We start from the raw sequence: 24,799 nt of genomic DNA, 5'->3' as shown, positions 1-24,799 counted from the left end.
AAAAACAATAAATAATAGTTACGGATCCACTGCTGTGTGTATCCTAGGGTTGGCTCTAAAAATTGCAAGTATTTAATTCTTCCAGGTATCAGGGCTTTGTGCCTAACTATGGGACATAACAGAGCAGAGTTTCAGTTTCCCAGAGATTTTTTAACTTAGATCTATGCTGTCTATAAATCTGCAAACGTTTCTTCTAACCAACAAGTCTATTTCTGTTCTAAATGGAATATATTTTTTTTTTTTCTGGGCCGCTACCCTGCTACTAACTCAATGATCCAGGGTATCTCAGAAATACTTTCGCGTCATATGGTTGAGAAATTCCCCATGGTTTCAAAGCATAGTTTATAGATTGTCCCATTGACAAAGAGAGAAACATTATACTGGCTTGCATTAACAGAGATGCAATATGATAATTATCTAAAACATCAGAATGCAGGTATTCCACTCAAGAAGGTTTATGTATTTTGGATAAACACAGTTATTATGTTAACTCTCAGGCTCCTAGGCCAATGCACCTCTAAGCAGGACATGTATTCTGCCTGGGGATGTAAACATCACAGTCAGCAACAAGAGCAATAACTGGGCAGGTTACTCCACCAATAAGGCATTTCAAAGCTTGATTTACAGAAAGTTAAACTTTCTACAAAGCTTTTGGAGGTATCATGTTATTATAAAGTACTCCAAACAATGTTAAGGGCAGCACAATTTTACAGATGGATTAAAAAAAAAATCATCTGAATTGTAATTTTATGACATTTATTTCTAAGGATGGTGCTTTTTGCTTGGCCTTGATTTTCCCAGTTAGAAAAAATAAACTAGTTTATTTAAAATTAGGCATCTCCCAGGAAATTCAGGAAGAAGGGAAGATAAGAAAAGCTGTCCTCAAATGCCGTTGATGAGTCTTCCTATCCTTAAACAAACAGCAAATCACTTTCATTGAGGAGTTGAAACGATGTTGCTTTTTGTTGTTTGGTTGACGTTATCATCATATATCGCAAGTCTGTAAGCTAACAATACTCCCGAGCTCACTTGCAAGGGCCTTCCAATGCGTGTACTACATCCCTTTGTGACGGCTGAGGCAGGCTGTTCCCTCTACTATACCCATAAAAGCAATCACTAATGTTGATATTAATTCTATGTTCACTTTCTCCTAGGATGGCTGTTTGAGCACCACATGAAAACCTGTGAGTTGCTGTCTGTCGGGGCAGGGCTGAAACACCTTGCACGCGTAAGTCAACTCTGTTTCTGTAAGAGCTGATGCGGTGTGCAGTCACTATCTCATGCTGCAAAAGCCAAGCTGCTTGTCTTAATGCTTGAGTGGTGTCACCTGTAATAAGAAGTGTCCAAGGCAAACTTGACCTTGCTTGCCTGCCCTGAGGATTTATATCAGGCTCTTCAGCAGTTCACCAAACTACCCTTCCAGGAGACTCAGAGTTTCTCATACAACCTTTTTATTTGAGTCGAATGGCATAGTTTACTGTGGAAGTGTGCTGACCTTTCAGCTGGAAGCTAATACCTACTTAAGGTAGTTCACAAATACCCAGTGGCTTACTAAATAAGAACCAAACTCTTTGCTTATATGATTTGTAGGTAATAGACAAACAATTTAAAAAGTAGTTCCTGGTAGTGTATCAGAGAGGAGATCATGGATTTGCTGATCTTTAAACTGCTGATTTTACCAATGCTGTTAATGTACACTAGAGTACTGAAACTCAGGCCTTATCTAGTAAGCCTTGATTCTGCTAAGTTGGTCTCAGTGTTTTTCACAGTGAAACCACCAGACTTTTTCTTAGAAGTGCAGTTTTTATCTGTTGTGGGCGGGGTGTGTGCTGTGTAGAGAGAGGAGAAAAAAAGAAAAAACAAAAGGAAATTAGTTTTATTCTCTCTGCTCTTTCTTTTGTTTTCATTGACTGGTCTGTACCCATATTAAACCATAATCCCAAATTCCATTTAGCTTTGTAGAAAACAGGTAATTTTCATCCCCATTATTTAATGAGAGATAGCAATGTTGTCTCAGGTAAATGCTGTAGCATTATAGATCATCTAGTATTGTAGATCATCTAGTTTCATTCCAGCCTCATATTCATATCAGACAACTTTTAAGCTTTTGATGGTCACTCACACTATTCAGAGGTCACAATCAGTATTCATAATCAGGGGAAAAAAAATAGGTAATCACCCAGGTTGACATTTCAGTTCTCTTACAAACCAGATGCTAAACAACAAAGTTGATATGCGTAGATAAATTCTTATCTTTGAATATGGGCTGTCTACAAGTCAGTAAAGAACCATTGTCTTTAGACAAAAGAAATATTTTTGCTTCAATACACTTGAATAGTTTCCTGGGGCTAAATTTTCTCATAAGACATTTGGATACAGTTTCCATTCCAGAGAGGGCAGTTGCTGGTGTATGTGCATGAGTTTGATTTTATGTATTTTTTCCCCTCATGGGGTACAATTTCAGTGCCATTGATTTCATGATACTCAAAATGCTTTGTGGTGGCCTAGATGCATTTTTTGATGCCTAAAGAAAGACAGCTCCTTGCCACATCTGCTTTCAAAAGCAAGATGAGAGGGAAGTGCCCAGTTTAATTCTTCTTCCTGAATAAGCATGACTCTAAAAACATTAATTCTGGAGACTTATTTCTTATCATCCCTGTCTCCTTTTTCTAGGACAGCTTACATAGACCAGACACTTTCACTCAAAAGCTTTATAAAGTGGAAAACAGGAAAGAAGAAGACAGAAGACTAAATATGAACTAACTTGCTTAATGGTGAGTTACCATCCTGACCTTTTTCTAGATAAAATCCGTTGCCCCCTATCAATTAATACTTAATTTTCCTGTTTTCTTGGTGGACTTTAGTTTATTAGGTCATACTTATTATGAACACTAATGAAACATAATTCAACCAAAGAAGGTTAAACAGAAAATGCTACTTTCTGGACAACTGTTCCACTTTCCTCTGGGGGGAAAAAAGTACTGCTGGAGATAAAACAGTGGACTTAGCGGTGCACAGGATGTTTCCAGACTGTCCAAATTAATGCTTCTAAAATCGAGATAAATGCTTTCTAAATTACCAAAATTGGCTTACTTTGCCCACAGAAATTACTGGTAAAACTTTACGGACTTCAGTGGGATCGTATTTACAAATATGCTCATATTAGGGTTACTGGGAAAAAAAAAAAATCTCCCCCTAGGTCTTCAAGATACCATGAGTTTTGAATAGAGGAAAAAAACGTGTTTTTTTTTTTAATCTCCAAAACTGATGAGGCTATTATTGAGATACACGTGGTCACATGAAGACTATTGTTGTTTTCCTCAACAGAGCAAAGAGACAAAAGTAAAATGTAGGTTATATGAAAGCACAGGAGTCTTAGAAGTCTTTCCACCTGTCTGATCAATCCTAAGAGGTGTAATTGCTCTGGCTTTCCCCAGAGGTGGTCTGCCAGCAAGTTTGTGTTAAATGAACTGAGAGACCTGTACCCCCTTGGCAGCAGTCACTCCACAGCATGGATCCTTCTTGTTTATTTCAAAACCCAACTAATTAAAAGTAGACTTATTACTCAGTTCTGGTGAACAAAGCATTCCCCCTCTTGTTTGTCTGCCTTCTGCTCATTACGGGTTTTTCTTTCTCCCAGTGACCCAGGGGTTGCTTTGTCAAAAAGGCAGGACAAATTCAGAAAGCTAGGGGGAAGGTTCTTCTGAACACAGGACATGTCAAAATAGTCTTATCTTCTTCCTCTCCTCTGAGGTTTATATCCTTCCATAGAGTCCTATGCAATCTGAAGACAAAACTTACATCAGTACTGGATTGGCTTGTCACTGTACACAGATTTTTTGATTAAGTATTTTAGCCAAAAATCTACAGTTAGAGTTGATATTCCATAGTGAAATGCACAAACTGTTCACTAGAGCTTTTTTCCTGACTATTGCATAATGCATTAAAAATGGATCCTTTTACTTTCAAGGCTAGCTTTCAAACGCAGACAATAAATAGCATTATCAACTACTAATTCACGTTTAAACTCCACGTGAAGGCTACCGTATACAAAATGAAGGCCAAGATACCCATCGCTGGCGCCAGCTTTTTCAAACGCGAAGGCAAAATTGAATTTTGCTCCCTTGGGCACAAGAGGCTGAGGCAGGCATGCCCCGGCCTTTATGGGCCCTGCCGCCACTGAGGCATCCCTCCGGGCTGCTGGGAGGGGGTGGCACACCCCACTGCCTCCATTAGCGCGACAAAACAATGGCGCAACCCGGGCTCCCAGGCCCCTGCCTGAGCAGCGGGGCCACAGTTCATCTGCCCTGGCAGTCTGCTGCCTTAGCAACTGTCTGCTTTGCATATAGCGAGCAATACCCTTGGCTCCAGCCGGCATTCAAATTTCCCCGGCGTACCATTTTACCCTGCGCTCCCCCCACGCCTTTTGTGCGGCCATGGCTGCCGTTCCCCTTGGGTTCGCTCCGCTCGCCGCCCGATTTCGGAGGGTTTCATGCAGCCAGAGAAGAGAGCGAGCGTGAGAGAAACCACCCCCGCTGCCACCACAGACGCAGGAAGCGGGGACAGCTGCCCCGTCTGAAGTTAACGATAACTTGCACAAAAATAAACCCGCTCTCCGGGCGACAGCATGCCTTTAACCGGTCTGCTGGTGACCAGCCGAAGGCCAGGGCTTACTTAACGGTCTGCGGGGAGCCCTGACAATCTTTAATCGCCGCGCTCTGCTCCTTCAAAGCCTCGCAGGGCTCCCGCTTTATTTGCCAGACATCTGCTTGATTATGTTTCGCCCCCGCCACCCCTCCTGGGGTTCCGCCACCACCGGGCCCGAGGCAAGAAGCGCACGGGACACCCCCCGCACACACCCCCGGCCCCAGCACTGGGAATCGCCCCCCTCCAGCCCCGCAGCCGCCCCCCTTCCCGGAGCCTGGGCGAGGCGCGCCAACGCCCTCTTCGCATCGCTCCTGCCCAGCAAATGGCGGCAGCGGGGGGGGGGGGGGGGGGAGGTCGGTCGGAGGCGGCCCGGGGCACGGCGGAGGGAAATTTCCTCCCTGAGGCGGCCCGGCAGCGCCGGCAAGGAAGGACCACGGGCGGAGGGGGCCCGCCCCTCCCCGCCCCGCGGCTCCCGCCGCCCCCGGGCCCGGCTCCTGTCACGATGACTGCGGGAGGACGGCTCCCCCTTCCCCGCGCCGCCTCGCCGCCTCCGGCCCCTCCTTCGCGCCCCCGCTGCTGAGCGCGCCCGCCCGGCGGAGCGACCCCCTCCCCCGCGACCGGTCCTCGCTGCGGGGCGGCCCCGGCCTGCCCGCCCGCCGGCCCCGGGGGCGGCGGCTGCCGCGCCGCCTCGCCGCCCCGGCGCTCGGAGGGGAATGGGTGGAGTTGAGGAGCGCGGTTTCCTGAGAGGAAGTGACCGCACGGGGCAGGAATGCGCCGCCGGCTCCGCGCCGCGTCCCGCCTGCCTCGCCGCGGTGCCGCGGGGAGCCCTCGCCGCCCCGCCAGCCATGCCGCACTTCACCGTGGTGCCGGTGGAGGACAAGCACCGCGCCGAGTACGACAGCGTAGAAGGGCTCAGCTGGGTGGACTACCGGGAGCCGGCCGCGGCGCCCGCCGCCGGTGACTCCTACGACACCGTCAGCTCCGACGGTGAGCGGGCACGGCCGGGGCGGGGGGAGCGGCGGTGCCGGCCGCTCCCGGGGTGAGGGGGGGGAGCCGGGGCGAGCCTGGCTCCCCCGCTCCGCTTCGCTACCGCCGGCCGCGGCAGACAAAGGCGGGGGCGCGGCGGTAGCGGCTCCCGGGGGCGGCGAGAGGCGCCGCGCGCGGAGGAGGAGCCCCCGCGGGGTCCGCCGGGGCGGACGGCGGCTCCGCCGTTGCCGGGGCCGGGCCGCGGCCGGGCCCGCGGGGAGCCCGGCCCGGTGGGTGAGTGTTGTCGCCGACTGTCAGCGCTGGCGGCTCGGGCCGAGCGGTGGCGGCGCAGCCCGCCCGGCCGCGGCGGGTGCCCTCGGGATGCGGGTGGCCGGGGAGCCCTCCCGCTGCGGCGGGGAGCCGCCCCGGGGATTCCCTCCGCTCCGCAGCCACTTGTTGATAGCCCAGGGTGCCGCGGGGACGGGTGTTATCGGTGCTCCCACAGACCGCGGTCTCCGGAGGTGATAAGAGTACGCGGAGATAGCTCTGATATTTTCAGTGCTCCACTGCCAAAATAAACGGGTGATAAAAAATTCAGTTAATTAGGCGAATCTCAGGTGACTGCTTTTCTTGTATACGTCGTCTTAAAAAACGTGCCCAGCTATCTAGGACCCTCTCCCTCAAACCGGGCCTTTGAATACTACAGCAATGTGTATTGTGTCTGTGGGGCGTTCACAACTGCTCCTGGTAGGCAGAGCTGCCTTTTGCTAGCGGTTAATTTATTCCAATTGCAGAAGAGGATCACGTAAGTAGGAGGGGATTTTGGGTGGTGGTAAGTACATTCTTTAATTGGGCAGCTAATATCAGCGCTCAGCCTGTCTTGGTGTTTTGCTGTGACTTTAAGGTATAAATCGATTTAAATACAGTGAGCGTTCCTAGTGAGAAAATGAAGGATGCATAGATTTGGAGAGTAGAGTAGTTCTGGTAAAAGGTTGTTTTAGCTCTTTGTAGGATCTGTTTCTTTTTTTCTGCCTTGGTTATGTTTAGTTCTGTAACCTTTAAGAGGAGGATCTTCCCATGGGCTCTTCTGGTGAATCTTACTTGTCCTCTGTGAATCATGCGTGACTCTAGGCAACAAAAGAAAAATAAGTAAACACCTGACCTGTTCTTCCTTGCCCGTGCAGTCAAACTTTTCAGAATGCAAATGTTATTGGATGCACAATAATCCCTGAAGGGAGCCTGCGCTGCTTAGGCCTGTGCTCAAGGAAGAAAAGGGTTATTTTGCTGAGTGGTACTCAACTGTCATGAGATCAAGGTCCAGTTCCTGCCTTGTCATCATGTTCAGTTCTCTGTTAATCTGTGCTTCAGTCTCCAATATCTACCATTCTTTTGTTTGTTTCTTTGCATATTTTTCAAAATAATTTTAGATTTCATATACCGAGTAGCTTACATAGGCCTAATATCCATTATGTCAGTTCTTTCCAGTTCTAATGTGGACATTTTGGAATGATGAAAGGTAGGTGCTTTTTCCAACTTGTCTGTTATCACAGACAATTTGAGGCTCTAGCCCTGAAGGCTGTACAGAGCCTTGACTTCATTTCGTAAAAAAGATCTGTTTTACTCTCAGCTTACTTAACATATAGTTTGCATGTATGAAAGTAACAGGTGTTTTTCACCCGTCTCAGCAGGTTGAGACCTCGCGGAGTACTTTTTCCACTAGCTAGCTTTGGCCATGGGTTCGTAAGTGAGATTTGTGCAAGCCACTGCCATGGTAGATAAAGGAAGGTCAACTCAAACTGCTTGTCATTTAGATATGAGACTGCCTGTAGGATGTGTGCAAACAACATACTTCAAGACATTCAGCTCCCCCGTCACAGTCTATCAGTAGCTGGCAAGCTGTGATCTCTTAAGTACTGCTATTCCAACTGCAGAATGGGACCATGCTGCTGGAAGTGAGCTGAGTCTCTTTATTTTAAAACTGATAATTATCTAGTAACATCTCTATTAATATATGGTAGTTAGTTCTGTTTCTGTTTGAACTATAAGTGCCTTCTATTTTTTAATTTACTTTCACAGTAATTAAGTGTTGTTTCATATCCTTAGGGTGTATGTATAAAGATACGCTGTCTTGCCTACCTGTATGGACAAGCATGCTCTTCCCCATTAGCCTTTTCTGTCTCTTCCTAGCTTTTTTGGGTTTATGGCTCTGCAGAGAGGAATCTGAACTCCCTTGTGTTATCCCTTCGGTTCTTGGTGCTTCTTTTTACATCCTGTGCAGAGTACTATAGCCTCTTGGACTGGGGGAGCGTTGATAATATGATGTGGTGGAGATGGGAAGCTGCTATTGAAGACAGAGTATCGCACAGGTGTTTAGCGCTGGCTGGAGTCTGCAGGGTGAAGGGAAGAGAGTGACCCTCCGGAGCCTTCTGTGGCAGCTGATTATGGGGCTCATGGGGGGATTTGTTGGTGTTAGTGATGCCTCTGATTCCAGACGAGGTAAACTGTGTTTGATTTGAGTGCACAGTTTCAGAGTTTTAGGTTGTGGCGCTATCCAAGTGCATACGATTCGTATTGGCACTGCATGAATGCACACAGAGCTGCCTGAGCAATGCCAATTGTCCAGTGTTTCCGTGCGATCCAGTAGCGCCACCATAGTCAGTATGAGGAATTGGTTATAGTTGTTCTTGTGAATTTTCTCTAGGGAAGATTTTATTTTATCAGCTTGCCATTCAGAACCTTATTTAAAGACTTCTTTGGATTGCTCAGTTTGGTGGGAGATGGGTTGAAGTGACTCAGTCATGATAAGGCCCTTCAAACCTATGGTCTGTCATGGTAATGTAAGTGTTTATAGCTGGTCTGTAACACTGTGCAGTTGCACAATCTCTTAGGCTGTTCCTTACGACTCTGACAGATTCTTATTTCACTCTGACCTTTTCACTCCAACTTTTATTTGTCATAGCCTTGGTTTTGAATCTTTTTTTCTGAATTTTGCTTTATTTGGGACATCAAACGATATGGTGTCATCTAAACACCGCAGACGTGAAGCCATTCTGCCATAAAATTTCTTGTCACCTGTTTCCGTAAGAAGACATTAGTCAGTGTGCCATAATTTAGCCTTCCCAGATAGCTCCAGTGCTTGCTTGTGAATAAAATCAGCCTTATTTTTTTCTAAGCAGGTTCCACCGACTGCCACTGCTTGTAATAGATTTTGACATCTTCCATTTGGAAAAAGAAGTACAAAGAATTTTCCTGTGATCCTATGATAAACATGTGAGCCTTGCTTTATGGATCGGCAGGGATGAGAAATGTGAATTTGGCATCTCTTCAGTCTTTGAAATAATGCCAGCATGTTAGGTTGGGTACACAGAGTGAGAAGAGGGAGAATGGGGTCTGAATAGTGTTTAAAAAAACCAAGTAAGCTTTGCTCTAATAGGAGTCTCAGCTCCACAGTGATTGTGCACCCTGTTAACCAAAGTGTGGTACTGTCATGTGTCCTGTGGGAAGTTATTTATCTTCCTGTGACTTTTGTTTGTTGAAATGAGACACTAATCAGCTTGGTGTCACTAACCAGCTTTGGTCAGCTGCCACCCTTGGTTTTTGCCAATGAATTGCTCTGCTTATGTTCCTGTTATCACATGTCTTCCTTTCAGCCCAGAGTTTTCTAACTAGACTTGAGACCTTTTCCTCATGCTTATAGTCTGCATCAGTATGTACAGTGCCCTTGTGCAGCAACAGATTATGCTGGTCATTCGCAATAAGCTATTTTCGAGAAGACAGATAAAAAAAGTCCTAGTGTGATAGCAGTGCGTTTTTACTTTAAGCTTCTTCCTGGTTCATTGCTCTTTAATATGTGGTAACTTACTAGTAAAGGTTTTAGGTCTTTTACAAGACTTAAAATAAAGCTCATGTAAAATATGTCTGAAGATACTTTCAATGGGGATACGGAAATCATTCAAAAATTCCTTTTCAAAGTGCTTAATTCTTATATGTAGGTGTTTTGGCAAAGTCCAGAGATAAGATAAAATTAGTCATATAATGAATTAGATACTCAGCTAAATAGCAGTGACAGAAGCATGTATCCAAATATATTTTAGGTTATCTTAAATTCAAGAACTTCTGCTAGCAGCAATGTGGGAAATAGCACTGCTACAGTAGTCATAGCAGGATATTTTTGCATAACCTCTGTAGCACACACATCTTTGGCATTTTTCATGTTGCCTCAAAACTACAGAAAGAAGTCCTGGAGGAGGGAGCCTGGGGAGGAGTTGAGGCAGCTGGTCTGAATTGTTTGGGAGGAGAGAAAGTAACCTGAGCATAGAAATACACTGATGTCAGTGAACTGTCTCTTCTGGTGATTTGTAAATAGTATGGAGACAGCATCTTCTTCAATTTGGTTGTGTTTTGATGAGGGAGAGTTTTTTCTGTTCTGCTGAGATTGGCATCTGTTTTCCCTCACTGGAAAGTTTAATGTGTAAATTTGGAGATATTAAAGGTGTCTTGTCAGTGCTAAATATGTCAATGTTTGTTCCTGTTCCACAAATGGAGCTTGCGAGATACTTGTAGGATACACAGCAATGGTTATAACTTGAAATGCAGATCCTGAAAGGGTTCTTAGGGGCAGGGTCATTCTCATGAAGTACTGTAAGTTTTTTTCTGTCTGTGTAATTGGTGATTAGCAGAGCACTGATAGCGGTGCCAAACTCCAGAATACTTTTTTCAGCAATACAGGTCCATAGATAAGTGGACTTTTGCTTCAGATGAGGAAAGATAAGAGTGTGGTATGTGAAAAATGAGAGTGGAGAAGTGCTTTGTGACATGATTAGCTGTTTAGAACACTTGGGTGGGTGAAGGAGATGATATATACTTTCTTTGTAGCCTGTAAGCAAAGGAATTTCTCCAAGAAAGCTCATTTTAGTGGAGTCCATGGTTCATACCTCCAGTTTCTTTTAGCAGCATGCAGTTTTGTAAGGTTTAATTAATCTATAAAAATGCATGTCTAGGAAAGAAAAAAGTTCATGTTACTGCATAAACTGTTACGTTTGCTAAGCATGTCTCTCATACCTCTTGGGTGATTAAGATGGAGCTGGAGAGGCGGCAGCTGTCCGGTACCGAGGGGGTCTTGGTGCCAGCTGCTGGCGGCCAGGAGACTTAGCTAAATATAGAAAAACATAGGCCTTTTTGTGGGTTCTCTGGTATTTCAGTTATTTGGAAAAGCTCTGGGAAGGATCTTTGTGATATGTCGAAGTGATTTGAAAGCAACTCCCATAACTGTGTATGTGTGATTCTGTATGTTACAAAAAACTAAGAGAAGATAAAAAACACAAATAATCCTCTGCTGGTCTTTTGTAGGTGCTGTTTTTTTGTGTTTTGGAGAACACCTGTATTGGAAGGCTAAGCAATTGCACATGAAAAGACATGGATTTTCTATTTAATTCTGCCTGCAAATGCTTGCTCCTTTTGCCTTGCTAAGTGCCCATTTCAAACTTGAGTTGAGACTAAGTTTGGGGATTTTTTTACATGCTGAAGCTATATTGTTTTAAGAAATTCCAATGAATTGTTGGGTTTTTTATATTGTGTTCGTAGTGCATCTCTCTTGTATAAAATTGATCTGTGTGTAGTTTACTCAATTTGTCCTTGCAAATTTCTTCAGTGTTTCACTTCCATAAATAAAATACTGACATCTCCTTTCTTTACCGCACTGCAGCAAAATTAAGGATCACATTTTTGCATGATCTTCTATATAAAGTTTCAGTTTGGCTTTTGCTCTGAAGTCCTATGTGCAATGGAGATTAAGGTATTTTGCAGCCTCATTGACTAGGAAATGTAGCCAAACATAATAAATGCAGTTTGATGAAGTTAAAGAACAACAACATTGGGGAAGATCAAACTTAGTCATCACCACTTTCTTTTTAAGAGCATGCAACAGAATGGGGGACACCCAGTGCCACCAGGAGAGAAAAGCTGCATTTGATTAGTTTCCCCTTCCAAGACCAAGTCGAAGATTGACACCTGTTCTTGACTATGATGTAGCAAGTAATTTAATGTTCAGACTGATTTATATCACAGAAAAATTGCTATTATCACCAATATGGGGGAGCAAGATTTATTCCATCAAAGCGTATGTGTCTTCAACCTGTTGGTTCAAGGGTTTTTCTTTACGTACTTCGATCTGTGACCTACAGAGAAAAAAATGCACCACCTTAAGACATGATCTATAATCTATTGGAATTATGTTTTAGGAATGTTTCCATTGTCTTCAGTAACCTTTGAATCAGAAATTTTGAATCTCTTCATTGTACTAAGCTGACTTTTATTCTCACAGATAAGACTGTTTCAGTATTTTTTTGTTGTTTGATTTAGTGAAATCTCTTTCTTAATTATTAGTTTTCAATAGGCATCTGTTTAAATGATGCCAAGTGATCCCTTAGCAATGAGTAGTACTGTTCTTGTTCTTTCAGTTGAGCTGCTTTGGATGATTTATTTCAGTATACTTGGATTTTGTCATGCATGGAGAACTGTGCATCTTTCACTGTGGCTGCTGTGGTGAACACTAAGCAAACAATATCTTCTTTTTAAGCAAGCAAAATAACAAAATACCATACACAAAAAGTATTAGTCTTTTAGCAAAATCAAATACGTTTAATATGTTCTGTCTTTAAATATAAAACGTCTACATGACCAGGAAGAATACAGCTCTTATAATGCAGGTAGGGCAAACTTCTCTGGATTTTGGATATGATAGCATTTTGTATACTGTTATGTGGTACAGGTCCCCTTTCTTCTGCCATCCTCTGCGTACCTATCCGGAGGTTATTTTGTAGGCTGTCTGCTGCCTATTTGTCCCGAGTGACTCTTATTTTAAACATTGTTTCCTGAGTCCCAAACTGTCACTTCTGAACCATAAAAATAAATTACTGGAGTTACAGGAGTAGCATTTTTTCCTAATAGGTCATGTAATAGGGCTTTAGATTTTGTGGTAGGTATTAGGTTTGGCCTGGAAAAGATGACTGTTTACTTTCCGGCAGTCTTAATTCATGTCTGAGCAACAGAGGTATAAGTTAGAACAGTTCTGGGAATACATCTTTTTCAAAATTTTTGTTGCTATTAAAGGTACTTGGTGGAATTTTTTCTTAATCATCTTTTGATCTTCATTCTGCTCTGTAGGACAGAGAGGTGGAGTTCAACGTGCAGAATAAAGAGCTAATTGCCCAAAAAGAGTTTTGACTCAATTAGCTTATGGATGAATGGGAAAGGTTGATAACTTGGCAGTTTCGCCAAGTTAGCTATGCTTTGCTGGCTAGAGGCAGCCTAAGACTTGTTGGAAATGTAAATGAAATGGCATTTTGCTGAGCAGAAGATGAGAGGCCAGTGCCAGGCTGGGCTGGACAGCTGAGGCAAGGGGTGAAGGAGGAGGTTGCTGGTACTGGTGGGGGGACAGTCATCATCCCATCTTTGTATTGGTGGTCACAGTGCTCTGACAGGAAACCGGAAAGCTCGTTTGCGTAGGGCATGATTTAGCAGCGTTTCCAAAGGTATCCGGATTCTGGGTTTGCCTAATGTTCCCTGGAAGGTTGTCCCACAGGTCCATCCCCTTAAGTCCAGAATGCTTAATTTGCCCCTTTCTCCCTGCTCCACCCGAGTGACCTGCATTGTCCTAGAAGCCCAAGTCTTTCATTGATTGACTTGTGGCCTATAATATAGTTAGGATGCAATCCATTGATTACTTTGAAAATTAGAATCAAAACCGTAAGCTGATGTTGGAAGCTGGCTTGCAGGGAACCGTAGCAGATATTGTATAACAAGATCCTGGGAGAGGAGAGATGACGCAGAGCTCCATGTTTAGGGCAGGGGCATGATGTGCTATGTATAGGTTCAAGCTAATTATGCGAGAACAAAACTGTATGTGGTTTTGTTTTGTTTGTTTGTTTGTTTTTTTTTTTTACAGTCTAATTGCCAACCTTCATTTTTGTCTCCTAGTAGCCAGCAACTTCTTGTGTTTATCTGAGGGATTTAGAACATCATTCAATCATTGTAGATACCTTCTTATCATGAAGCCGGTTAGACCATCCAAACTTTTGCCTTTCACTTCCAGGTCAAAGGGGAAAAAAAAAAAAGATTTTATGATCTGCCATTAGAAACTACCCATTTGCTGAGTTAGGGTAACTCCTAAGAGGGTGGACTTGCTGAGACTTGCTCTTGCATACTTTAAATTGCTGATGGCTGCAGTCAAACACATTTTTTATGCCCTGGAGTATAATTGTTTTTCATAAAATTATCTATGGCAATGCTACTTTGTGGTATGACCCTGTCTGTGCTTGCAAGCTGAGCAGCCCTTAGCTTAGTTATTGTGTGCAAAGTCCACCTCTGGATTTCCATGTAGGAGGTCAGATCTGAGTCAGGACTTGGAGCAATTCAAGAAGACAGTGTAGTTGCTGCTGTCTCTGATGGAGGACAGCACATTGCTGTTTCTCCTCTGCCTTCTACCTTTGCATTCCGGAGCTTTGCCTTCCTGATCCACTTCTAAATAATATAACTGTCATCACTTTTACTACTACTTGCCACAATATATATTTGTATCCAGAGTTGATGTAAAGGACAAAGGTGGAGGTTCTTTAATAGTCTTACAGGTCTGATTTAAGAACCTACTGCTCCTGAATATTTTCAGCTTTCTTCTGCTAAGGTTTTCACTGTCCAGTCTGTGATTTTACAATATGAAGTGTTCAGCAGCAATAGCACTTGCCTGTCTCCCCCTAACAGGATCCTTTCCTTTCCCTTGATTCATATTTGTGTTCTGCACCCTGTACTGGGACGTGATCTCCAGGGCAGAGCTGTTTCTAAAGCATCACAAGCCAACCCTTGCCGACCTTATCCAGATTAAATTCCACGCTAACATCTTGGCTACTTTGCCTAAGCAGACACAAACTATTCACTTTTGATGTGGCTGTATGTTCCAGAGAATGGGGTAGTAATGTCAGGGATTAATTTCAGGGACATTGCAGCCAAACATGGAGGGAGGTATAGTTAAGCTGAGTTTGGTAGATCCCAATACTATGTAGCCAGATAGTGTGATCATTCTCTGCCTTGTGTTAAGATGTCTTTTAACATATGTGCAGGGAGCTTTAAAGCTGTAGCTCAAGGCAACACACAGAATAATTTAGTTGCAATATCTGCCTTTGCTCTTTTAAGACATTGTATTTTGGACTTTGAGGTAGAAGCATACATTTAGCAGGAGTAAGATCACCGTGTCTCTGAGTGTCTTCTGACATAGATTCTGTTGCATGTGCTTGATTTAATTCCTGACTGGTGGAGCAGAAGACAAGTGGTCTGATGTTGCCCATTGGTCCTCAAAGAGTTTCTGTAAGCTTCTGTGCTGTACTCATTTTGCTCTGATGCTATTACAAACGGATGAACTTTTTGTAAAATGATGATAAAAGCCCCGGTGGCTTCACCAGATATCTGACTTGGTCTGTGCTGTGTTGCACAGTGTGAAATATTTTGTTCTATTTTGGAAGACCTGTGAGCTCTTTATAAATGTCTCTTTGAATGTATGTATTTTGCAAGTACCGTGTTTTGTTGCTTATCATGTGCAATGTCAGAGCGCTCTCCACCCTCGAAAATATTCGATGGGATGGAGTGACTTCCCTTTGCTTGGAGAAGTCTCATGCTGACTTGTACTTTCTTTAAGTATTATGACCGGAGTTACAGTGGCTTTTGGCTGTTTGTAGTACTTTACACGGAAATGTCAGCTCTTCATCCTTGGAGCATATACAAGCTTAGGGTTTTTTTGTCTTTCTCTGTGTTTTTTTTTTTTTTTTCTTTTCTTTTCTTTTTTCCTTAGTTAAAAAAAAAACCCTCTCACACACTTTGTTTTCACATGGAACAATATACTTCTCAAATGTAAGAAAAATGTAGTATTCAGCACTTTCTATATGAGTTAAAAGAAAACTTTAATAAAACATTCAGGGCTTCACAATAAGCTGTAACTGATTATACTTGCCTTTCTACTGTCTTCCAGGAATCAATAGTAGATGTCTGTTAATGTACATTGTATGTAATGCATAGAATGTACATACATTGAAATGTGCAAAATAATTAAACCTCCTTTTTTTGGTATTTTCAGTATGCCTGGAGATACTTAGCACCCTGGCTCATTTCTCCTCTATTTCCACTTGTTTCCTGCAGGAAGTTTTTTGAGCTGGTGGTATTATTTTCTTAATGGTCACCATTCCCATCTGCTTGTTCTCACTCCATGGTTTGTGCCTGTACAATTGTTTTTTAGCACATATTGAGCTGGAGAAGGGAGCAAATATGTCTGCAATTGTGTGTGGTGTGTTTTTTGTTTTTTGGGTTTTTTTTGAGTTTGGATTTTTTGTTGTTGTTGTTCTCATCTTTCTTACTGTGCAGCCATATTTGGTATCAGAGAGAAAGGTAAATTGAGTATTGCATGGAATCTGCATGCTGGTGTGGTAGATGTATGTTGCTGTCTCACAGAGAAAGTGAGAACATTTTACAGCGAGGTAGGAGGCTTTTCCTGAGGCAGGGAAAATGCTACAATGCTTCTCCCTATATTTTGATACAGGATGTGCTGTATCTGAGGTGCCTTCATGCATGTGAAGGGACAGAGTTTCAGGGAGGATAGTCGTGAGAAATGATTTGGAGTCGTTCCACATGAAAGAACCTCTGAAGTGGATTACAGTGAAGCACAAAGGTTGTTTTTATAGTGTTTTTTTCAGCTGGCAATGACAAATTATATTATGAAAGCTCCTAAGTGATGTGAATTCCTAAATCCGATTTCTCAAAAGTGACTTGGCATCTTTAATTACATAGGCATTCTTGGTGATTGCACCTACTGTATAACATAGATAAGTCTCAGTGTGGTGTGTGCTGGTATCCAGAGGAGCTCCTTATGAATGAGCAGAATGGAGTGAGTTCTGGTAATGACGAAGTGCTTAGAATCATTAAGTTAGTATTTACTTATATATCTTATATAAACCTCCATTTCATCATGCTGATGCTTTTTTTTTTTTTTTGTGATCTTGCATATGATTCATCCATTAGGGGGTAATCATATTAAAAAGTATTGAAGATGGAAAGAAATACATCACTGTTTTCACTTGAAAGCTGAAATGCCTGGAGGGCTAACGTCACAGAGCCATACTTTCGTGCCATTAGCAGGTTTAAAACACTCTCTGATTACACACTCAGCAAGCAACAGATCTGTGGCACGCACTTTTCTAAATCAGTGTGCAAACAGCTGGCAACGTGCCTCTTAAATGTGGCTGGGTTTGGATTTCACAAATTGCATTTTCAGTAAAATCCTGACACTTGTGTATTTTCTCAGTGTTGAAAGGATTATAATGCCGGGATTATATCAGCGTCGGCTTAGCTTTCTGTAAGAAACTCTTTTGCTTCCTGAAAGAGATCAGTCCCATTCAGCATTGCATCCAGCAGTCAGTTTGTCAGAGAAGGTGGAAAAGAGTTCTTTTGGGAATACAATATTATTAAACTTGTCCAATCCTCAGGAATTCACAGAGAAGGCATTTACTAAAGCAGGTACTAAGACCAGAAAGAAGAATAATGGTAAACCAAATTACTGAAAATGGCAAAGAGCTATTGCTAAAGGGTAAGTACTTCATGTTGATATTAATATCTACAAAGGATTATAGTGTTCCGAAATTGTCAGTTCATCTTAACTGAAGAATAAAATCATTGCACTTTCTGAAACACGGGATTATTAAATTGCTCAATCCTTTGAGTTGTGTAGTATCAGTCAACTTGATTGGTAAAGCTGTTCTCTAGTTTTGCAAAGTACAGTAGAAGTCTGATAGTAACTTCACCCATGTTTACCTAGGGATAAATCAAAGATCTGTGCTTAATTGTACATTTAATCCTGTACTCTGGTGCAGCCTAACTGTTGCACAGGTTGTTTTCTGGGAAAGCTTTGGCTGGTTCTTTCATGCAGAGCACAAACAAAGGCAGTCTTTAGAACTCGGAACTGTTACAGAGGAACTAACATATTATCAACAATACAGCTTTGTAATTTACTTTTTGGTAAAACTATGCTTTGTTTTTGTCACTTCTGTAGAGGCCAAAGTTGTCGCTGGTTATAAATATGTACATGGTATCTGTTGTGTAGTGTTTAATGAATTTAAGAAGCACAGCTTTACTTGTTGGGTAAAGTTCAGTAAACTCAAAACTTTAATGACAGTGTCAATTTAACAGTGCAGTAAATAATGTATGTATCTCAAAATAGGGAATGAACACGTTCTATTCTTGAAATACCCATGCGTGTCAATAGTTTGGCCGTAAGCTGCAGTTTCTGATGGAAGCGTGTGTCTGGGTCTGGCATGTGAGAGTTCAGTTTCGTCAGCGTAACTGATAGTGTAAGCCTATGTTTAAAGTACAGAGGGTCTCTTTGCTGCCTAAAAGCTATCCAGGTAAAGATCCGTCCTTTCATTCTGCTATTCTTTCCTCTCATACAGCCTTAGTGTTGTATGAGTTGTTATCTGCTGCAACTTTGGCCTTTATTTTCATAAAATACTGGGTCAGCCTGGAATTTACAGCTCATGCTTTCTGCCACCTTCAGTGAAAAAGACCTGGTAGCCCAAGGTCTTAAGTCAACTGGCACGAACAGATTTCAGTTAGTTATTTCATTACCAATCCGTAGCTTTCAGTGTGAGTGAGTTTTATCTAACTAGATGCAATGCTGTTTTTCTTCCTGTTTCTTCCTGTTTCTGCCATTTCTGATGTAAATATAATACTCCTAATAAAAAAAATAAATCCACCCTTGGAATGTCACTATTAGTCTTTTGCTAAGCTAACAAAATTCTTGTTCTCAGTTTTGAAAGAACTGAAAGTTATATCTTAAATCTTGACTTTCTATTTTTGCATGAAAGAAGTACTTTGGATAATATTGCCTACTTTGTAGCTAAAGTGAAAAAAGTATTGTGCGTTCTCAGATTTGTGATGTCAGCTGCCTGTTCTGCTGCCACAAATGAATTTGTAATCAGAATTTTCATTTTAGAAATGCTTCATGTTTCTTGCTAGCTGTGTGTTGTCCATGAACGGAGAAACATTTCTAATAGGCTGTCCTTTTTTTATATTATTATTTTTAAATAAGATCTCTACTTTGGACCATTACTGATCCTGGCTTAGGATTTTTGGTAAGCAGTTGAAAGTGAATAATTTAAGAAAAGAAACCGTATCTGATTTCTGTTTATTAAATTTATAGATCGTGATGTCTGCAAAAATACAATTGTAAATTGAATAATTTGTTATAGTCTCCTGAATGAACCAAGAAAGAGATTTCCTAACAGTTCTGAGTGTGAATAAGAGTTTTGTTTGTCCCAGCCACATGTGAGAAACCACATAAATAGAGTACATTTAGAATGTATTTGAAATCAAATTGTCGTCTCCGTGTTTCTTAGTTTATCTTCTTAATATGACAGTCTCTTGAAATATTTCAGTGATACTCTTGAATGCTTAGCCGCTGAAATGCGGAGATATCTGGGTTCTTGAAATACTAGCAAAGGCCAAGAAACTTGCTTAGCGTTTTCTGTTCTTCAGCACTACTGAGTTCTGCAAAACTGTTGCTGGTGGCCGATGAGAAGAATGCTATCTGAACATACCACAGTTTTTGCAGGGAACCAAGTTTTATCTCACAATACAGATATTTGGGGAAAGTAGTATCATTGTTAACATCTGGCAAGTGCTTTCTCAAGAACTGTGTTAAAACAGTTTCTTTTGTAGAAATAAACACACCAAAACCCCAAAGTGTAATAAAAATGGACGTGGACAGCGTTTTAAATTAAAACTTTATCCTTAAGGCTGTGAATAAATGTCTTCAGAACTAATGTTGTGACTAATAAAATTACCTGATTATGCAAGGAAGAAATATTCTACCTGAAAATAATTTCTGTTTGCCGTAATCCCATTGTTGCGCTAACATTTTTTTCTTGTAGAGTACCTATCTTAAGTGTATTCATTTGCTTCTAGGTCTTGTGAGAACTGTAAGTGTAGCAAACCTATTTTGGTTTTGTGGTCAAAAAGTCAAACTGAATTCGGGCGTAATTAAGAGTTGTGTAGAAATTTTCAGAACATCTTGACACCTCAAAATCTGGAAAAGCATGAATAAATTGGAACAGAACTAACTGGCTTTCCCAAGTGGGATAAATTCTGCATACCTTAAACCTTCTATAAATTAGTTTTTTATTTAAGTTAGGTTCTCTTTAGAGGTAATTTGCAACATGCCAAGATGCAGTACAGGAGAGGCGCTCCAGGGATCAGCTAATTGAGCCATCTCTTTCTGAGTAAAAAGCAAGCCTAGATGATTAGTTGAATGTAACTGCCTGCTGTTTAGATAGCTGAAATTAGGTTAAAGGAATCCCGTGCCGACTGCTTGGGTATCAACTCTGATTTCTAATCTTAGATTCCAGTGTTATTTGTAGATGGAATATTAAAAATAAATGATTGTTTTTTGTTTTGTTTTGTTTTTTTTTTAATTAACAAAAAAATGAAGATTAAATAATGTTTTCTGTGTGTGAAAATGGCTCGGTTTTGTCCCTAGCTATTACAGGCTTTGTGGCCAGTGATGCAAAATAACATCTGAATGACAGAAACAAGTGGTGTTAGCTGCTATTTCATTACGTTTGTTTTTTTTTACTGTGGTGTACACAAAGGAGCCTGTACACGCATAGTACAATTACAAGTGACGTATTAGCTCTTATGATGCTTCAGAAATTAGATTATATTGAGGGGAGGAGTGTTGGGCTTTCCTTTGAGCTCGTTTTCTAGTAAATACCTGCTGTTTGTCAGTTACAAAAAGGTAAATAAACCAATGGATTTCTTTCTTTGTCAAGCCTAGCATTTCAGTTCTAACTCTGATTTGTACTCTGATTCGTGTGGAAGTTCTTTGAAGACGTTTAGCCCCTCAGTTAAGATTTAGCTCTTGATATTTCAGGCAGGGAGGATTATGGAAACTGTGCCATCATCACAGGCTGTAGCCATGCCCCAGAGCTTTGTTCAGCTTGCCTGCATTGCGAAGCGTGTCTGAGAGTCTCTGCATTCCTCTGGAAGTGGAGATGTCATGGGAGCGTGGTGTATGTGCCTCTACCTACTTGCATTTAATTAGCTCAGATAAGTGCCTGTAAAAGCAAAGTGGCATAAGTTTGTAATCACTGTACCATCTTGGGAATTTTATTTTTTTTTTAAATGTTTTAAGCTTTATTGCAGCTTAATTAGCATTAGTGTATTTTCATTGCTCCCGTTACCTGTGCTGGCTAGACTAAAGCTAGTCAGACCATGTCCATCTGCGCCTTCAGCATGCCTTAACTTGTCAGGTAGATAGAGCCTCCCTAAGAACTAGGTGGGCGTCTCTGAGTTAATCATGTGCAAATGGAGAGATCTGAAGTAGTTTTAAGAGGTACTAAGTTCCACTTACTTAACTGAACATGATGAACTAGAGGAGTGGTAGTTTTCTCTAAGGGAGTTCAGAAACTGACGATAGAGGAGAATAAAACTTTGACAGGTCGAGTCATGCAGACACTTCTGCCACCTTCTTGCAAGGATGATTGGTTTTCTTTTAGTAGTCTGTCTGAGTAGACTTTTATCACTGTGAAGCTTCATGGTCTTTCTTTACGATAGTCTCACTGTGCCTAATTGTTCAGCTTTCATTTATCCTCACTAATCTTTCTTTCTTATAGTTACTTTCATATATGTTTGTCTGTCGTTCTCACTGAATTCTGGTTTTCATCCCTCAGTTACTAAAGAAAACACATTGGCTTGCACAGAAGACTTGTGCTCGGCATGCTCAAGTCTCTCTGGCCTCACTGCCTGCCAGAAGGAAAGCAGTAATGTGAATGCTGTCATCTGTGTTTTTCATCTTTTTTTTTTTTTTTAATTAAGACAACATAAACCTTTTGGAGAAGAACAAAATAAAAACAGTCAGTAGACTATCCGGTATGGTTTTGTCACAGTGTTTTTTCGTGGCAATGAGATAAAAGTTTGGACAGCCATTTATTGCTTTTATCCTGTCTCTTGGGATTGTGTGTTTGCATGTATGGGAGTATGCATACTTAGAATTTTTAGGTTTTGTTCCATGGACCTTCTTTGTTGTTTTATGGAACTCAGGTGACCCACACAATGAGGAACGTTGTTGTACAGACTTCTGTCCGTACCTGAGTAGGGGAGCTCTAAAAGTTCAGGGAACTGCGGTGGAAATGTTTAGATAAACTGTATAATTGTAGTGGTGGCTGCAAGTAGAATTATTTGGTTTGGAAAAGAACCGGTAGCATTCAGAAATAAAATGCCTTCATTATCAAAAGATAACAAAGACTGAGAAGCAATGAAACAAGTGAAGAGGAAACATTAACCTACTTGGAATATAGCTTGCCTGCCTCAAAAATGGAGATTAATTAGGGACTAAGGTAAATAAATTATTCTCTGTTGCAGAGTATTTAGCTCCCTCTTTAAGAAATGTTCCTTGCAAAATAATCTTGCTTGATGAAAACTAACGCCACATAGCTACTATCCAAGACCAAAGACTTGATAACTAAGAATGTGGAAAACCGTACGCATGTCACAAGATGGTGCTTGCCCAGGAGACTTCATGCCTCAGAATGTAAACTGTCCTCGTGTGAAGCTGGGGCAAGAATTCCCTGGAGTAGCTTTCCGAGGTCACCTCCGCTCTCTTCCAAAACTGATGGAGATAACAAGCTCTTCCCATGCAAGTAAGTCTCTTTAAAGCTGCTGGTATTGCTCATTGGCAGACGGAATATATTAGACAAATTCTTTTATTGCAGTACATATTATATACTGTGCTGCAGTCCATTCTGTTCTATTTTGTCAAAGTACATTTGTGATTCCTGGTGAGGAAATGGTCATCTGCCATAGCTTTGTCTCATGAAATTGGAAATAGACTGTGCAAAGAGAAAAAATGAGATGAACACTTCAATGTTGTGATTTAGGATGTGTCTGAAAAGTAAAGATTGTACCGAATGGGAAACTGGTGAAGGTGATTTTGGCTATCCTTTAATTAGCTGTATTTAACTTAGCAATGAAGCAGTCCTCTTGAATCGGCACACACTACACAGCACCCAGTTCTACATATTGGCGAAGTTAAAATAGCATGTCATTGTAAAGAACTTGACTATAAACTTACACTCCTTTGCTTCCCCTTGAAAGCGTACAGTGTTTGAGAGGGTGATTCATGTGGCACTTCATTGGATCAGAAGAATCGTGTAGTTTGACCATTCACTTTTATTTTTGCATTGTCATTAGTAATTCATAATCTGTATATAGTTTCAGGATAGTGGAGCTAATGCTATAAATGTGGTAGAAAGCTAGCTGTATTTCTCTATCATCTGAACTTTTCCATCGAGGGAAAAGCGCACCCTAGCAATTGCAAAAACAATACTCTATTTCCAGTCACTAGTTCTACTGACTTTTGTATTGCAGTTTGCTTTGGTTGGGCTTCCTGTGTGCCAGAAGATGTATAAAGCAAGCATACTGAGGAGTCGAATTCAGAGGGAAAGTCTAATGGGAAGGAATTGGGTGATGCTTGAAAATGCAAATAGAGAATGAGAAAGGAGCTGGAAGCTCTTTCTGAGGGCTTCTGAAGAGACCAATTGTGAAAAATTTACTGGGGGTAAAATGAAAATGCATCTAAAAAGTAATGCCAATTAACTGGTCTTTGTCAGGCTCAGAAAGATGATATGAAGTAACCTTTCTTCACTAAGGATAGGGCATACCGATGACGGTAATGAGGGGCTTGACATTTTGAAAGAGCAAAATACTTGTCATCTTATGTAAAAATCTGTGATTGAATGTGTGAGTTATCTTGACAAGTGTGATTTTATACATAAAAAGGGTAAGAGTTTCTGTAAGCATTAAGATTAAAGGAACGCCCGTTATACTTTTTTGAGACAGTGGTAATCTGCGTCTGTAGATGGAAGAACAAGGAAAACTAAGGCAGCAAAGAACTGATTTAAAAATCACTGAGTGATTTAAAAAAAACACCTTTGATATTTTTCAAACATTCAGCTAGTGTATAGGAAATGAGAAAACAAAACAAAGTTACTCATGACCTTGTTGTCTTTGGTAAGTGTAATAACGAGAAGATACTGTACAGATGAAAGTCTTGAAAAATCAAGTAGATGTTATTTCTGTTGAAGTTGTCACTATCATTTGCACTTGTGTCCAATTTACCAAGTGAAACCTGTATGGCGGATAACTATTTCCTCAGCAAAAATCACAAATGTACTTCAACCACAATAGGCTAGAATGGACTGCAGCACAGCTTACAGTACATACTGCAACAAAATTGATCTTGTATACTCCTTCTGACAATATAGGCATAACAAATACAGCAAGCAAGTAGCTTTTGCAGATTTTTTTTTAGTAACCTTTGCTGAAGTCGATAAACATTTTATTTTGATGCTGTGTTGCTAAGCTTACTGATATTTTTCAAGTTGTGCAAAAAATTCTACAATGTACAACAATGTGAGTGTATCTTACATGTAGGTGGGGGGTCAGCAAATAAGCTGAGGCCCCTTGTGCAAGGCAGCTGCTAATTACCATTTTGGTATTAGTTGCAGAGCTGTGGGAAAAGCAATAGGCACAAAAAAACAGCAGACTGCTATCTACAAGTATTTTTGGTCAGCTAAGTGTTTACTTCCAGAAACTTAAAAAAACCTCTGCTGTTTGTGAATATTGTTTTTTCCAACAGTTTTGTTCAAAGCACCTGACATCAATTTCTAGCAAATTGTGCCTCTTTCCATGCATCCCTTCCCCTCAGTAAGAATAGGACTGAACTTTCTCATCATTTTCTCCCTTGTAGCAATTACTTTTGTAACAATGTGGTACATGCTGATCACTGTGTGTAGGGGAGGAGTCTTCTGTTTGCCTGTTACATTCATTTTGTAAGTTGATTGAGATTTCAAAATACAGAGATACTTTCACTTCAATTATATTAAAATAATGTAGTGTAGCCTTGTTGAATTGATTACCTTAATCATTGACAATATGCACCAAAAATCCAGCTGTTTAATCTTTTGCTTTTTGTGTATTCAGCATACAATACTTCTTTAACTTGCAGTATTTTCATTTGAGATAATAATTTTTTTCTTTCATTTTAAACTTCTTTAGTGGTTACTTTTTTTGTAAATTAAGCGAAAAGTATTCCTTGGAT

The 24,799-nt window shown here is 41.2% G+C and overlaps 1 protein-coding gene across 5 annotated transcripts in view; it reads left to right on the top strand.

The window, feature by feature from the left end:
* Positions 1–5,360: 5,360 nt before the first annotated feature.
* Positions 5,361–24,799, top strand: part of SLC12A4 (solute carrier family 12 member 4) — a gene marked incomplete at its 5' end in the record, with an annotated part of 50,718 nt that continues 31,279 nt past the window's right edge. For 3 of the 5 annotated variants that reach the window (XR_014269643.1, XR_014269644.1, XM_082489657.1), the window contains one exon: positions 5,361–5,634. Coding sequence is in view for 3 of the 5 variants with exons in the window: in XM_082489657.1 (XP_082345783.1) it covers positions 5,361–5,634 (274 nt within the window). Of the gene's footprint in view, positions 5,635–21,130; positions 22,341–24,799 lie in introns of those variants that run through there. The other 2 variants (XM_082489659.1, XM_082489658.1) reach the window with 1 other exon arrangement.

The sequence above is a fragment of the Vanellus vanellus genome (genome assembly GCF_965231255.1).
Source record: "Vanellus vanellus genome assembly, chromosome: 12".
Lineage (NCBI taxonomy): Eukaryota > Metazoa > Chordata > Aves > Charadriiformes > Charadriidae > Vanellus > Vanellus vanellus.
The sequence above is the reverse complement of the archived record's forward strand: the minus strand, read 5'-3'. Positions and strand labels throughout refer to the sequence as shown.